We start from the raw sequence: 15,603 nt of genomic DNA, 5'->3' as shown, positions 1-15,603 counted from the left end.
ATTTCCCCCCCCCTTTTGAAGTGATTACCTGTCCCAAAGATGTCGTATTATTTCACTATCCTCTCCCCCACCGACGTTCCCCTATTCAATATCGCCTTCGGCACCTCCAAAGGCGGCGGAGATGGCATCGCCCGATTCCGCTTCCCAGACACAGCGCAATACATGAACCAATTCATCATCCACTCGAGTCTGGACATTGTTGAGGAGGCCCAATGGATGAATGGCAATATGTACGGCCCGCCATATTCCAATCTTACCGACATTTGAACTGAATTTACATGTTTAGGTACCTCAAACACATCGACACCTACCCCCCCGCTTCAGCGTATATCTCCGCGTTCCTCACACCCTCCGGAACAAGATTCCTTCTCCTCCACCAGCCGCCTCAGCTGCCTTCGACGGGGACTGCGGGGTCCGGCTCGTCGCTGCTTGGCTCGTCCTTCTCCGTTGGTGGCGGGAGCTCGTCCCGTGCGTCGAGTAGCTCGATCGCGGCGAATCCGACCTCGCCGCAAACGGAGGAGGCGGTGCGGCAGTTCATGAACGAGGTGTATGAGAATTACGTCAAGACGGCCATGAACCCGTTCTATCGGCAGGGGATGGAAATCCGGAGTCCGGTGTTTCGGGCGAGGGTTGTGGCCGCGGGGAAGAAGTGGTTGTGATTCCTTGACCTGCCCTTCTACGGCTGATGCATTTTACCTTGCTGAGCGTGGCGTTGGGGTGTGGCTTATTATTATTATTATGGATTTGCATCGAAAGTGCATGGGTTCAACTCGTGTATTTATTTGATGCCCATTACGCTCTGCGTCGTGTACCAATACAGAGTATCCCATATTGTTGCTCTGTTTTCAAAGTCTTGCTTGCATAGACCCAGGGCATTGGGGCATGCAATAAAAAGGTCGCTAATGTTCAAAAGATGGAGTGTGTCCTGCAAGATGAACGGACAAAAGTACGTCTCCCAAATGTATGCGAAATGGGGACCGAAAAGCAGGAGAGATATGTCGCTGTCGCTGTTTCCCAGACCCTACTGAACGCCTCCCCAAGATTACTTCGACCCACCTCATACCGTCATTTGAGGGGCCAGCTTCTTCACAGTGGTGTTTTTGAAATTCTCCACCGCATGGATCACGTCGTCTGCTTTGGCGACGGCGCCAAAGATGCCGCCTTCCATCTTGACGGATTCAAGCGTGCTCACATGGAGGGACGGCTCGCCCGCGGCAGTGCAGTCTTCCAGAATGACACAGTCGAAGCCTTTGTCGTTCGCCTCCCGCATCGTCGTCGACACACAGACATCCGTGGTGACGCCTGCAATGACCAGATTTTTGATGCCCTTGTTTCGGAGAAGAAGCTCAAAATCTGTGTACGAAAACGCACTTTTACCCGGCTTGTCGATGACCGGCTCCTCAGGCAGCGGATACAGTTCGTCAACGATATCGTGTCCGACTTCCCCGCGTACCAACAAACGTCCCAACGGTCCTTGGGAGCCAATTCCCATGCCGGATGCATTATTCCGCGACCGAAACGCCTCTCTATTTGAGAGAGTTGATAAATCAGGCCGATGACCTTTACAGCATTGTCAATCAGAAGTCCACCACCGAGACTAGAGTATCAGGCTTTTTACCTTCGCGAGTGTGGTAAACAGGAAATCCGGCAGTACGGAATGTATTCAGGACCTGCTGCAGTTTGGGTATGAGACTTTGCGCTGCTGAAATGTCGTATCCTTGGTATTCCATGTAACCGCCAGGCGAACAAACTGTGATGACCGTTAGTGATGAGTATTCGGGCCCAAGCACAAGATGGCCATGCGGAATACATACAATCCTTCTGCATATCGATGATGACTAAAGCCGTGGTATACGGTGTTAGGGTCGCATCATGCGGCCAATCGTAAGGAACCGCTGGAATCTGGCCCTTTCGAACCTTATGCTGCGGTGCTGGTCGTGGCTTCTCGACAATAGGCCCGTGATTATGAGTTGGATTTAACACTGTCAACGTCCAGATGCCAGGAGTACCAGCTGCGACCAGCATAAACGGACAGTCCATCAAACGAGATGTTCGGCGTCGCTTTCTCGTCTCCTCTGTGAGCCCGTTCCGGGGCCGATAATGGCCTCCCCGATCGCACCGGAGCCACACTTTCGCTGTACGCCCGGGCTTCTTCTCGGTAGGAGTACTGGATGACTTGACCACAACATTGTATCCATGTGCTTTGCTGTGCGCTTGCACTGCTGCAAGAAGAGTGGCTCTTTACATGTGGGGAAGGATATAAGTAGTTGTCCAAGCAATTTATCTAGAACTGATTGATAAAAGGGCGGCTAGGATCATTTCACGCATACTTACTTATCGGGATATGTTCCTTCGGGAGGAGGCACAAGCTGCATGGACATATCTGGGATATCTTGAAGATCGCTAGGCGCATCGAGATTCAGATCGGTGGGGTCCGCCATCTCAACAAGTCGTGTGGATCTTCACCGTAAAGACGAGATCTGAAGAGCGCCATATTAGCATCAAAGGTCCATGGTGACCCGTCACCAAGCTCTGTTTGGGAGAGAAGGAAACAAAATGAAAGCTCAATGGCCATCTCAGATTGACCAAACGGGTAGCTGGTTATCGATTTTCCGTGTGCGTGGAAGCAACCCTCCGGTCTACTGTGAGTAGTACGATGTGCGTGGATATAACACGATCTACCACCCTAGCATACAGACTAGGCAGAAGGTGAAGAGTAAGGAGGGAGAAAGTTCCCGTAAGAGTCCGATAGGAGGGAAAATCAAGCAGAGAAGGAAAACAAGTGGATAATAGGAACTTACCGGACCAAAATCAGGAAATATAAGTGGGAAGTGGGAATCAAGCAATAATAACCTCCAGTTCACTTTCTTGTTGGCCCCGACCTCCACTGCCCATGAGGCATGCCCCCAGAGCAGTCACTGACCTTTGATCATCGGAATACGCACATTGCGGGCGGTGGAAATCAAGCTGGAGGGCGAAGACCGGGACTAGACCACTATAGGACTAGTGCTGTTTTTATGAGGTTGTAATGTATACAGTCGTACTTGTTAAGGTACACTACCACAACTGATAATTACCATGTGACAGTTGTCGTCAGGTACCAAGCCTTGTACCTTTTTGTACCTAACTGGTACCTACCGCCAAACTATCGCGGACACTATAGCACCCAAAGTACCTTAGGTACCTAAAGTACTTCTAAAGCGGTATGCTAGTGCTTAATCCAGTTGGTGAGGTTGTTTTGTTCCCGTGGACACGGCACGATCTATCTGTCTAGTCTGTACGCCAATCCAGCTGGATAACATCACCATCACAATCACAAACTACTCCCCCCCCCCAAAACAATCATCCATGTTTCGACCAGCCCCCTCTGTGAGGGTTGTGCAAAGGTAAGTTTGGATCTTCTCGGTCTTCAACTTCATTTAATTTGGTATTGTTTTTCTCTTCTTGATTTCTATCTTCTTCCTTTGTCTCGATCAAGTCTCGAGTCCCTGTTATATCCCCCGATCAACTGCGACACCGCCTCCGCGAGGGGTCCCCTCCACCGGTTCACGCACGGTTGTTGATACTATTCGCGACGTGCATGAGCTCGGTTTCCGGCGGTATCGCGGCCGACGCTCTCACTGTTCTTCTCAAGTCACTGCTTGAAAGTGAGTTGCTACCATCGCTCGTGCGCACGACCTCCGTGTCCATCTTCGGTCATACCGCCCCCCTGGTATCGGAATAATGCCCTCGGCCGATGGTTCTTCCTCTGCTCGCCCCAACGGTACCAGCTCCCGGTCGGATCAGCTTGCATGGTATAAGTCGCAGTATGAACAATTAGAGGCTGAGCTAGCGGACTTCCAGGCCTCCAGCCGTGAGCTGGAGGCGGAGCTGGAGAAGGATATCGAGGCATCTGAGAAGCGGGAACGGTTGTTGAAGGAGAAAGTGGATAGTTTGAAATATGAGGTCGAGGAGTGGAAGGTCAGATTGGAGTTTACTACCTTCATTGCTGATGATGGACCAAGGGCTAACCTGTCACTTCCTCGGCAGACCAAGTACAAGCAATCCAAGGCGGAGGGAAACTCGGCCCAGAACACGTTACAGAAAGAGATCACGACTTTGAGGGATGCAAACCGGACGCTACAGCTGAAACTGCGGGACATCGAGGTCGCAAACGATGATTATGAACGTCAAGCCCGGCATACAACTTCGTCCCTGGAGGATCTGGAGTCCAAGTACAACGTCGCCATCGAACGAGCGGTCTTATTGGAAGAGGAAATGAGAGCCGGCGAGCAGGAGCGGGAGAAGTTGCGCATCGAGAATCAACGTCTGCGTGACGAGCTCTCGGATCTGAAGATCGAAACGGAAATCATCCACGAAAAGCTCCGGAATGCAGAACTGCAAAACAGCCGACGCAGGAAGCCTATCTCGTTGCGCAGTCCATCGACCCCACAGACACCGGATCTTTTCAACCGTTCCCCTGCTTCATCCATAGTTTCCTCGCCGTTATTTTCGACCCCTACATTGAAAACCTCGCTCATGTCCGCCACAGCTACGCCTCCGTCACCGCCGATATCCGAGTCGTCGAGTAGCCTGCGCAAGTCAATGAATGCTATGCCCGGTTTCCCTCTTCAGAAGGCCTCGGCTTCTGACTCGTCATTTGGTAGTCGGTCGCTGCATGGGTCTCGGACTCAGAAACATAACAACCACTCGCGTGCAACATCCTACGCTTTTACGAGTAACCGTCCCACGCCGTCAGTTACGAATCGGCCCGGCTTACCCAAGCCGAAACCCAAGCCCAATGAAAACACCAACAAGCATAATAATAATGCTCGGTCGTCTGGACTGCCGAAGTCGGGTTCACTGTACCAAATTCGTGGACTCATTGGCAAGATGCAGAAGCTCGAGGAGAGAGTTCAATCTGCAAAATCCAAACTGCCACCCCCGTCGGATTCACCATCTCGTACGTCTTCTCGTTCGGGGTCGATATTGGGCGAGAGTCCTGTTGCATCTACAATAACGGCACGAAGAAACTCGCGCAAACGGTTGAGTGGGAGTAGTTTTAGCTCGTCTGTTCGAGATGGTGATAGTGTGCCTTCTTATGCTCCGCACAGTCGACCGTCCTTTGGTGCTAGGACCCAAGGGGATAGTCGCCCAAGCAGTCGTACTAGTTACTCGAGCCACAGCTCTGTCAGCCACAGTACCCATCCGAGCGTGACTCCATCCACACGACCCGAGAGCCGTCAGAGTCGGACCAAGACACCGTTGGGGCACTACTCGACCAACCCGACCACCGAGAGCCGTCGACCACGATCCTCACTCAGTAACCCATCTAATCAGAATGGAGTTGTCAATGGGATGGCCCACATTGACGAGGACGAGGACCTTGCTATGCATATGTCCTTACGGGCCAGGATCAGCGAGATCCGCGAGACTCGGCTTCCGTCCATCTCCACGCCGACTGGGCTTAAGAAAAGAACCCCAAGCGGGATCTCTGGTATCCCAGCGCCTCGAACATTGAGAACCAGCACTGGCTTTGACCGGTTGGAAGGCGACATGGGACCACCAGAGCGAAAATCCAACATTACCGATCTTGGAGAAACTTATTAAATTAAACCTACTCGGATCTCCCGGCGGTACACGAACGAATGTATCCGTCCGGTGCATTGAAGTTGACCCGCTTTAGAGGGTGTCCTCCTGAACCAGTCCGTTTTCATTTATCCTACATTTACATACTTAATACCCTCAAGACCTTGAAAGTCCCAAGGTCGGGTCCAGATTGAAGCGTTGGCGTCCCTTAGAGGCTTTCGGCCGGACGCTAGAAGATTGATCATAGATGAGGGATGACCTCTGTCGAAGAGTTCTCTTCTCTGCTAGTCCCTTGTTAATGGATAAGGTAGTCCCTGACTTGTACATTTGGGACGGGCGGATGGCGGAGTTGGGATCGCGTCTAATAGCGCATTTGTTTCACATGCTCGCAGAAGCCGTTGCAGTTCCCTGCAATGGCACTGTGGCGTCCAAGCTGTTTCTCAGCACTACTTTCCTTGGAGCTTTCTTTTCATATTACTACTTATTGTTGCCTTTGGCGTTAGAGAATACCCAGCGACAGTTTGTTAGATATTCTTTGGAGCTTTTCGTAGCAGACCAGGGTCTGGGTCATGGACATAATCGTCCAGATGCCTGTGGAGAAATAAGGACTTTCGAAAGGGACGGTACGTCCAGCGGGGGTCACTCCAGACAACCTGGATACTACTCTGTGCCTGGCGCTCTGCCAAAGGATGGCAGTCGATCAATCGGTTGTATAGAAGAGTAGATCGGTCTATCGGCCCGTCTTGCTTGGTTTCAAGGCATTCATCGTTCAACGCAACTTGCCCTGAACTACGTTTCGTATTTCGGGCATAATCTCCGAATTTCGACAAACCGAGGTATTCGTATAATCTGACTCGGAATCGAACTAAATGCTTGCCCTCGTATAAATTATCCCTGTAGAAACTAACTACTACTGACGCACCCAAGGTTGGAAACTGCCCTGACCCATGCTCGCTCGGACCGAACATGCAGTAACGGGAAACTGGCAACTGGCGCACCATACCAGAAAGAGATGCAGAGCGCGGACTCTCTTTTCCCCGTTTCTCCCGCCACTGTCAGATTTGCTGAGGGCGATCAGTTCCCACGTCCCAACGCGGTTGGCAAATACTGGATTGGTGATTGGTTGTGGTAGAGGGTTTGTGGGGCGCCAACATGTCTCGATGCGGTTAGGCGGGTACGACTACTATACTCCATACTACAGTAGTGCTACTACCTACTACCTACTACTAGGACCTACTGTGTATGGTAGTGAGCAGGACCGAAGACAGTATCTTGGTTGTGGCTGGATTCGGCGCTCGGAAACCGATTCGTTCATTTGATTTGTCTGTGGGAATTGCGATTTCTCTTGAAGAATAGAAAAGACTGGATGAGTTGAAAGTAATTCGGCGCCATAAGGGCTCACTTATCGCTATCTTGTATCTCCGGAGTTGCTTGGAGGATGATGGACGGAGTATAGTAACTCCATCAGGTACGGAGTAGAATGTGTTCGTATCTGTACTCTGTATCTGCCACCTATATCCCGAGTCCCGGCTTTTAGCCCCGAGCGGAGGTCTGCAAATTAGTCTAGATCCTTGTATCCGGACTTCCTGTAGATACTTCTTCGGGTAGCTAGATAGATTGCAATCACTTTTGCGACCGCGAGGTCTCGGCATTGGTCTACGGAGTATATCTTTACAGCGTGGTTTCATCCCCTCGTCTGTAGACTAGGTAGATAGAGAGCAAAAGATGACGCTTCAGCCATGTGGTGCGGCTGTTGGTTGACTTGGCGTCGAAATCGAGATACAGGGGAACAGACGGTATCGAACCAGTACCTCTCTAGCTGGAGTGACATGCACACGATTAAAGATCTACCTACATGATACAGCGTCATTGATGGTTGATCAAAGATGGGGAACTTATTGATCTACGGAGTACTTAAAGCATTGAGGACGAGCCTGGGGCGGAAGAGGAAATCTGGTGGGAAGAAAACGTCATGGGCCCAACAACAAGCGGCGGGCGGAAGTTGGGGATTGCTCTTTGGGGAGTGGATATCTTTTTTTTTTTTCTTGCTTCTCGATGGATAGTGCAGGGTAGACTAGGACTAGATGACTTTGGCTTCAAGTAAAGCCATGGTTTCGGACTTCTGGGGATCAAAAGCCCTTTGGACGTAAACTAGATCAAGTTCTTAATCTAAACCCAACTCTCCTCCTCTTCTTTTTCTTCTGCTCTTCTTCTACTCTTCCCTCTCATTCCTTTCCCATCTTTCCAATCAACAGCAAGTTTAGCATTCCGGGCGGGGTTTTCTGGTGGTTGTGGTAAGTACCTACAACGATCTCCGTTTGCGATACAGACAGAGAGGATCCGTCATCCGTCCCCATTAATTTATTTCCGCTTCCTTCGAATCGCTCTCCGTCCCACTATTGTTGTTCCTCTGGCTCCTGCTCGCTCAATCCGAATACTTTGCTGACAATCTCTTCTTCTGCCGCGACCAGCCTGAGGACTATTTCCATCCCATCCTCGTGCGTTTCTCCTTGTTCCTTACGACCTAACCTCATCCTTGTACGCCGTGTCCTCCAGGCTTTCTCAGATAGAATCACAATTTCGGGGCATTGTGGTTCTATCTCAACCATCGCGTCTTCTCTGGTACTCCTACGACTTATACGATTTTCATCCTACTTTCGCGTCCTCACCTCTTTTCTTCGCCTCGAAATAGCCATCGCCATTGATTGCGTGGGAATTGTATAATTTATAATAAAACTGCAAGCATCATGGGTGTCCCCAACGGAAGCTCGAGCAACGGCCATGTTAGCTCTCGTGCGGCCAAACACAATCTTCCTTCACATTTCATCGGTGGAAATCACTTGGACGCAGCACCTCCAAGCAGTGTAAAGGATTTCGTTGCCAGCCATGAGGGTCACTCCGTCATTAGTTCGGTAAGTGGCAGTCTCCGCAGTCTTGAGAAAATAACCTTGCGTTGCAATTCGAGCAGATTTGCTGATGTGGTTGGGTCGGTTGAATAGGTGCTCATTGCCAACAATGGTATCGCAGCTGTCAAGGAGATTCGGTCTGTTCGGAAATGGGCCTACGAGACATTCGGCAACGAACGGGCCATTCAATTCACGGTCATGGCCACACCGGAGGATTTGCGGGCAAACGCCGATTACATTCGTATGGCCGATCAATATGTGGAGGTAGGCAGTCGCAAGTCTTGCTGATGAGGGCGACCAAATGGTTAATGTTTTTTTTCTCCGTTTTTAAGGTACCCGGAGGCACAAATAACAACAATTATGCGAACGTCGAGCTGATCGTCGATGTGGCCGAGCGAATGAATGTCCATGCCGTCTGGGCTGGTTGGGGCCACGCATCCGAGAACCCCAGACTTCCCGAAGCTCTGGCTGCTTCCCCCAAGAAGATCATCTTCATTGGTCCTCCGGCCTCTGCGATGCGCTCTCTGGGTGATAAGATCTCCTCGACAATCGTTGCACAGCATGCGGGTGTGCCTTGCATTCCGTGGTCAGGAACCGGAGTTGACGAAGTGACAATCGATGAGAATGGTATTGTCACCGTTCCCGACGAGATCTACAAGCGGGGTTGTACCTTCTCCCCTGAAGAAGGTCTGAAGAAGGCCAAGGAGATTGGTTTCCCCGTCATGGTCAAGGCCTCGGAAGGTGGTGGTGGTAAGGGTATCCGTAAGGTCGAGCGGGAAGAGGATTTCATCAGCCTTTACAATGCCGCCGCAAACGAGATCCCGGGCTCCCCTATCTTCATCATGAAGTTGGCTGGCAATGCCCGGCATCTGGAAGTCCAGCTGCTGGCTGATCAGTATGGAAACAACATCTCCCTGTTCGGCAGAGACTGCTCCGTACAGCGTCGTCACCAGAAGATTATCGAGGAGGCCCCCGTCACCATCGCCAAGCCCGCCACGTTCCAGGCCATGGAGCGTGCGGCTGTCAGCCTCGGAAAGCTGGTTGGTTACGTCTCCGCGGGTACCGTCGAGTACCTGTACTCGCACGCCGATGACAAGTTCTACTTCCTCGAGTTGAACCCTCGTCTTCAGGTCGAGCACCCCACCACCGAAATGGTCTCCGGTGTCAACCTGCCAGCCGCCCAATTGCAAATCGCCATGGGTATCCCTCTGCACCGCATCCGTGACATCCGTCTGCTCTACGGGGTTGACCCCAACACCTCGTCCGAGATTGACTTCGACTTCTCCAGCGAAGAGAGCTTCAAAACGCAGCGCCGCCCTCAGCCCAAGGGACACACGACCGCCTGCCGTATCACTTCCGAAGATCCCGGCGAAGGTTTCAAGCCCTCCAGCGGTACCATGCATGAATTGAACTTCCGCAGTTCGTCCAACGTCTGGGGTTACTTCTCCGTCGGTACCGCCGGTGGTATCCACAGCTTCTCCGACAGCCAGTTCGGTCACATCTTTGCCTACGGTGAGAACCGTTCCGCGTCGCGGAAACACATGGTTGTCGCTCTGAAGGAGTTGAGCATCCGGGGTGACTTCCGCACGACAGTCGAGTACCTGATCAAGCTACTGGAGACCCCTGCTTTCGAGGATAACACCATCACCACTGGATGGCTGGATCAGCTCATCTCGAACAAGCTGACCGCAGAGCGTCCGGATCCCATCGTGGCTGTTCTGTGCGGTGCGGTGACCAAGGCTCACCTGGCCAGCGAAGGCGGTGTCGAGGAGTATCGCAAGGGCCTCGAAAAGGGTCAGGTGCCCTCCAATGACGTCCTCAAGACCGTCTTCCCCGTGGACTTCATCTACGAGGGCCAGCGGTACAAGTTCACCGCAACCAGAGCCGGCTTGGACAGCTACCACCTGTTCATCAACGGATCCAAGTGCTCGGTCGGTGTCCGTGCTCTGGCCGACGGTGGCCTGCTTGTGCTCCTGAACGGTCGTAGTCACAACGTCTACTGGAAGGAGGAAGCGGCTGCAACTCGCCTGAGTGTCGACGGAAAGACGTGCTTGCTGGAGCAGGAGAATGATCCTACTCAGCTTCGCTCCCCGTCCCCCGGAAAGCTTGTCAAGTTCACGGTCGAGAACGGCGAGCACGTCAAGGCTGGTCAGGCCTTCGCCGAAGTCGAGGTCATGAAGATGTACATGCCCCTGATTGCACAGGAAGATGGTATTGTTCAGCTCATCAAGCAGCCTGGTTCCACCCTCGAGGCCGGTGACATCCTCGGTATTCTCGCTCTGGATGACCCATCTCGTGTCACACATGCCCAGCCTTTTACCGGACAGCTGCCCGACCTTGGTCCCCCGCAAGTGGTCGGTAACAAGCCTCCTCAGAGATTCTCCCTCCTCCACAGTATTCTCGAGAACATCCTCATGGGCTATGACAACCAAGTTATCATGAACACCACTCTGAAGGAGCTGGTTGAGGTTTTGCGGGATCCTGAACTTCCTTACGGTGAATGGAACGCTCAGTCTTCTGCCCTTCATTCTCGTATGCCCCAGAAGCTGGACGCTCAGCTTCAGAGCATCGTCGACAAGGCTCACGCCAGAAAGGCCGAGTTCCCCGCCAAGCAGCTGCAGAAGACTATCTCCCGCTTCATCGAGGAGAACGTCAACCCAGCCGACGCCGAGATCCTCAAAACCACTCTCCTCCCTCTTCAGCAGGTCATCACCAAGTACATGGATGGCCTGAAGGCCCACGAGTTCAACGTCTTCGCTGGATTGCTGGAGCAGTACTACAAGGTCGAGAGCCTCTTCTCTGGCCGCAACATCCGCGACGAAGATGCCATCCTGAAGCTCAGAGAAGAGCACAAGGACGATATTGGCAGCGTCGTTCAGCTGGTACTGTCCCACAGCCGTATTGGCGCGAAGAACAACCTCATTTTGGCCATCCTGGCCATGTACCGCCCCAACCAGCCTGGTGCTGGCAATGTCGCAAAGTACTTCAAGCCCGTCCTGAAGAAGCTCACTGAACTTGAGTCGCGGCCCGCCGCCAAGGTCACCCTCAAGGCCCGTGAGGTCCTCATCCAGTGTGCGCTTCCCTCCATGGAGGAGCGTATGTCTCAGATGGAACTCATTCTGCGCTCCTCTGTTGTCGAATCCCGATACGGAGAGACCGGTTGGGACCACCGGGAGCCCGAATTCTCCGTCCTCAAGGAAGTGGTGGACTCCAAGTACACCGTCTTCGACGTCCTGACCCGATTCTTCGTTCATCCGGACCCTTGGGTCACCCTGGCTGCTCTCGAGGTCTACATTCGCCGTGCCTACAGGGCCTATACACTGAAGGGTATTCAGTACTACCCCGATGGAGAAGTCCCCCTGGTCTCCTGGGACTTTACGCTAGGCAAGCTTGGACAACCGGAGTTCGGTTCCGTTCACTCCAACCAGATGTCTACGCCCAGCACACCTACTACGGAGTCCAACCCCTTCAGAAGACTCAACTCCATTAGTGATATGTCATACCTTGTCAACGACAGCAGCAATGAGCCCCTCAGAAAGGGTGTCATTGTTCCGGTTCAGTACCTGGAAGACGCCGAGGAGCAGCTGCCTAAGGCCTTGGAGGCACTCCCTCGTGCCGGGTCGAAGAGGAAGCCGGGCGAGAACGGGCTGATTGCAGACCTGGAGGGCAAGCGTCGACCAGCCCCTCGCATTGAGTCCGACAATGAATTGACCGGTGTCTGCAACGTGGCTGTCCGTGACCTCGAAGATCTTGACGACAACCAGATCGTTGCCCAGATCAACACCATTCTTGCCGGCCTCAGGGACGAGTTGCTCGCTCGCCGCGTCCGCCGCGTGACCTTCATTTGCGGCAAGGACGGCAGCTACCCTGGCTACTTCACCTTCCGTGGACCTACCTACGAGGAAGATGAGAGCATCCGTCACAGCGAACCTGCGCTCGCCTTCCAGCTTGAACTCGGACGTCTGTCCAAATTCAAGATCAAGCCCGTCTTCACCGAGAACCGGAACATCCACGTCTACGAGGCCATCGGCAAGGGGCCCGAGAACGACAACGCTGTCGACAAGCGTTACTTCGTCCGTGCTGTGGTGCGCCCGGGCCGTCTCCGTGACGATATTCCCACCGCGGAGTACCTCATCTCCGAGGCTGACCGTCTCATGAATGACATTCTGGATGCCCTGGAGATCATCGGCAACAACAATTCTGATCTGAACCACATCTTCATCAACTTCTCGCCGGTGTTCAACCTGCAGCCCCAGGATGTGGAAGAGGCCTTGGCCGGTTTCCTTGAGCGCTTCGGTCGCCGTCTCTGGCGTCTCCGTGTCACCGGTGCCGAGATCCGTATTCTATGCACCGATCCTGCCACTGGCATGCCTTATCCTCTGCGTGTGATCATCACCAACACCTACGGCTTCATCATCCAGGTTGAGCTGTACATTGAGAAGAAGTCCGAGAAGGGCGAGTGGCTCCTCCACAGCATCGGTGGTACCAACAAGCTCGGCTCGATGCACCTGCGTCCTGTCTCCACACCCTACCCGACCAAGGAGTGGCTTCAGCCCAAGCGTTACAAGGCTCATGTTATGGGCACCCAATACGTCTACGATTTCCCCGAATTGTTCCGACAGGCCTTCCAGAACAGCTGGGCCAAGGCTGTAGCCAAGATCCCCTCCCTGGCCAGCAAGCGGCCCGCGGTTGGCGACTGCATTGAGTACAGCGAGCTTGTTCTCGATGATACCGACAACCTGATCGAAATCTCGAGAGGCCCAGGTACCAACACCCACGGTATGGTTGGATGGATCGTTACCGCTCGCACCCCAGAGTATCCCGAAGGCCGACGGTTCATCATCGTTGCCAACGACATCACCTTCCAGATCGGTTCCTTCGGTCCCCAGGAGGACAAGTTCTTCTACAAGTGTACCGAGTTGGCCAGGAAGCTTGGAATCCCTCGTATCTACCTCTCAGCCAACTCCGGTGCTCGCATCGGTATGGCCGACGAGCTGATCCCCTACTTCTCCGTGGCTTGGAACGACCCCCAGAAGCCCGAGGCTGGATTCAAGTACCTTTACCTCACTCCCGAGGTCAAGCAAAAATTCGATGCCAGTAAGAAGAAGGAGGTCATTACTGAGCTCATTCACGATGAGGGCGAAGAGCGCCACAAGATTACGACTATCATTGGTGCTAAAGATGGCCTGGGTGTTGAGTGTCTGAAGGGCTCTGGCCTCATCGCCGGAGCTACCTCGCGCGCTTACGAGGACATCTTCACCATCACCCTGGTCACCTGCCGCTCCGTTGGTATTGGTGCCTACCTTGTCCGTCTGGGCCAGAGAGCCATCCAAGTAGAAGGCCAGCCGATTATTCTGACTGGTGCCCCGGCCATCAACAAGCTGTTGGGTCGCGAGGTTTACACATCTAACCTTCAGCTCGGTGGTACTCAGATCATGTACAAGAACGGTGTCTCTCACATGACTGCCACCGATGACTTTGAGGGTGTCCAGAAGATTGTTGAGTGGATGTCCTTCGTTCCCGACAAGAAGGGTGCATCCATTCCCATCCTGCCCTGGTCCGATGACTGGGACCGCGATGTCGCCTACTACCCTCCTTCTAAGCAGGCTTACGATGTCCGCTGGCTCATCGCTGGTAAAAAGGATGAGGAAGGCTTCCTCCCTGGTCTGTTCGATGCCGGATCCTTTGAGGAGGCTCTTGGTGGATGGGCTCGTACCGTTGTCGTTGGTCGTGCTCGCCTTGGTGGCATCCCTATGGGTGTAATTGCTGTCGAGACTCGTTCGGTTGAGAACGTTACCCCTGCCGACCCTGCCAACCCTGACTCCATGGAGGTGATCAGCCAGGAAGCCGGTGGTGTGTGGTACCCAAACTCGGCCTTCAAGACCGCTCAGGCCCTCCGCGACTTCAATAATGGCGAGCAGCTGCCCGTCATGATTCTGGCCAACTGGAGAGGCTTCTCCGGTGGCCAGCGTGACATGTACAACGAGGTTCTCAAGTACGGTTCCTACATCGTCGATGCTCTGGTCAAGTACGAGCAGCCCATCTTCGTTTATATCCCACCTTTCGGTGAACTTCGTGGTGGTTCATGGGTAAGTCATTTATTATTCTTATGTCATGTTCAAGTTTTCAAATACTAACGAACTACTCTAGGTCGTCATTGATCCCACGATCAACCCTGACCAGATGGAGATGTACGCTGATGAGGAGGCTCGCGGTGGTGTCCTCGAACCAGAAGGTATCGTGAACATCAAGTACCGCCGTGAGAAGCAGCTCGACACTATGGCTCGTCTCGACGCCACGTACGGCGAGCTCCGTCGTGCTCTTGAGGACCCATCCCTCAGCAAGGAGCAGCTCTCAGAGATCAAGGCCAAGATGGCCGCTCGCGAAGAGCAGCTCCTTCCTGTCTACCTGCAGATCGCTCTGCAATTTGCTGATCTTCACGACCGCGCTGGCCGCATGGTGGCCAAGAATACCATCCGCAAGGCCCTGACCTGGAAGAACGCCAGACGCTTCTTCTACTGGCGTGTACGCCGCCGCTTGAGCGAGGAGCTCATTCTCAAGCGCATGGCCTCTGTCGCCCCGGCCGCCGTCTCCGGCGAGGCCACCGGCGCCATCCCTGCCACCGGACTCGTCGACGGCCAGACCCCATCCAATGAGAGCCCTCGCGCTAAGCACCTGCGCACCCTGCACTCGTGGACCGGCTTCCTGGACGAGGAACTCGAGCACGACGACCGCAAGGTAGCCATGTGGTACGAGGAGAACAGAAAGGCCATCCAGATGAAGATCGAGGCCCTTAAGACCGACTCTGTCGCCACCGAGATCGCCCAGCTGCTCATCAGCAACAAGGAGGGCGGTCTCAAGGGTGTGCAGCAAGTTCTCAGCATGCTGCCTGTGGAGGAGAAGGAGGCCGTGCTCAAGTACCTGGGCTCACCATGAAAATAGAATGAAACATAGAACCGCCCCGTGCATATCTTTGTTCCCCCCCCCCTTTACTGGATTATATTTTCCAAATTCCTGATCACATTACGTACATTGAAGATGGCTTATACAAGGCGGGTGCGTTAGGGTCTGTGTTTTGTTTGTCTGCACTACGGTTTTGCGTTTTTGTCTTGCATGGGTCTTGGAGGTT

At 53.4% G+C, this 15,603-nt stretch overlaps 5 protein-coding genes across 5 annotated transcripts; 3 read left to right on the top strand and 2 right to left on the bottom strand.

Moving 5' to 3' along the window:
• Positions 1-39: 39 nt before the first annotated feature.
• On the top strand, positions 40-659 carry AFUA_2G08720 (TRAPP subunit TRS20; the record flags this gene model as incomplete). The annotated part of the gene is made up of 2 exons (XM_750113.1): positions 40-230; positions 287-659. The coding sequence occupies 2 exons, from the start codon at positions 40-42 to the stop codon at positions 657-659; spliced, it is 564 nt and encodes a 187-aa protein (XP_755206.1).
• Positions 660-1,057: 398 nt separating this feature from the next.
• Positions 1,058-3,028, bottom strand: AFUA_2G08700 (cysteine hydrolase family protein; the record flags this gene model as incomplete). The annotated part of the gene is made up of 5 exons (XM_750111.2): positions 2,802-3,028; positions 2,335-2,480; positions 1,815-2,239; positions 1,619-1,750; positions 1,058-1,560 (listed from the first exon to the last, which is right to left on the bottom strand). The coding sequence occupies exons 2-5, from the start codon at positions 2,439-2,441 to the stop codon at positions 1,058-1,060; spliced, it is 1,167 nt and encodes a 388-aa protein (XP_755204.2). The 5' UTR covers positions 2,442-2,480; positions 2,802-3,028.
• Positions 3,029-3,723: 695 nt separating this feature from the next.
• Positions 3,724-5,589, top strand: nde1 (nuclear distribution protein NudE; the record flags this gene model as incomplete). Its single annotated transcript, XM_750110.1, has 1 exon — positions 3,724-5,589. The coding sequence occupies one exon, from the start codon at positions 3,724-3,726 to the stop codon at positions 5,587-5,589; it is 1,866 nt and encodes a 621-aa protein (XP_755203.1).
• A 2,204-nt stretch (positions 5,590-7,793) lies between these two features.
• AFUA_2G08680 (uncharacterized protein) lies at positions 7,794-8,177 on the bottom strand (the record flags this gene model as incomplete). Its single annotated transcript, XM_750109.1, has 2 exons — positions 7,794-7,964; positions 8,007-8,177. The coding sequence occupies 2 exons, from the start codon at positions 8,175-8,177 to the stop codon at positions 7,794-7,796; spliced, it is 342 nt and encodes a 113-aa protein (XP_755202.1).
• Positions 8,178-8,315: 138 nt separating this feature from the next.
• Positions 8,316-15,410, top strand: AFUA_2G08670 (acetyl-CoA carboxylase ACC1; the record flags this gene model as incomplete). The annotated part of the gene is made up of 4 exons (XM_750108.1): positions 8,316-8,480; positions 8,568-8,738; positions 8,807-14,563; positions 14,625-15,410. 4 exons carry the CDS (start codon positions 8,316-8,318, stop codon positions 15,408-15,410), a joined length of 6,879 nt encoding a protein of 2,292 aa, XP_755201.1.
• Positions 15,411-15,603: the final 193 nt, after the last annotated feature.

Source organism: Aspergillus fumigatus, chromosome 2 (assembly GCF_000002655.1).
Source record: "Aspergillus fumigatus Af293 chromosome 2, whole genome shotgun sequence".
In the NCBI taxonomy this organism is placed as follows: domain Eukaryota; kingdom Fungi; phylum Ascomycota; class Eurotiomycetes; order Eurotiales; family Aspergillaceae; genus Aspergillus; species Aspergillus fumigatus.
This window is presented reverse-complemented; position numbering and strand designations above follow the sequence as displayed.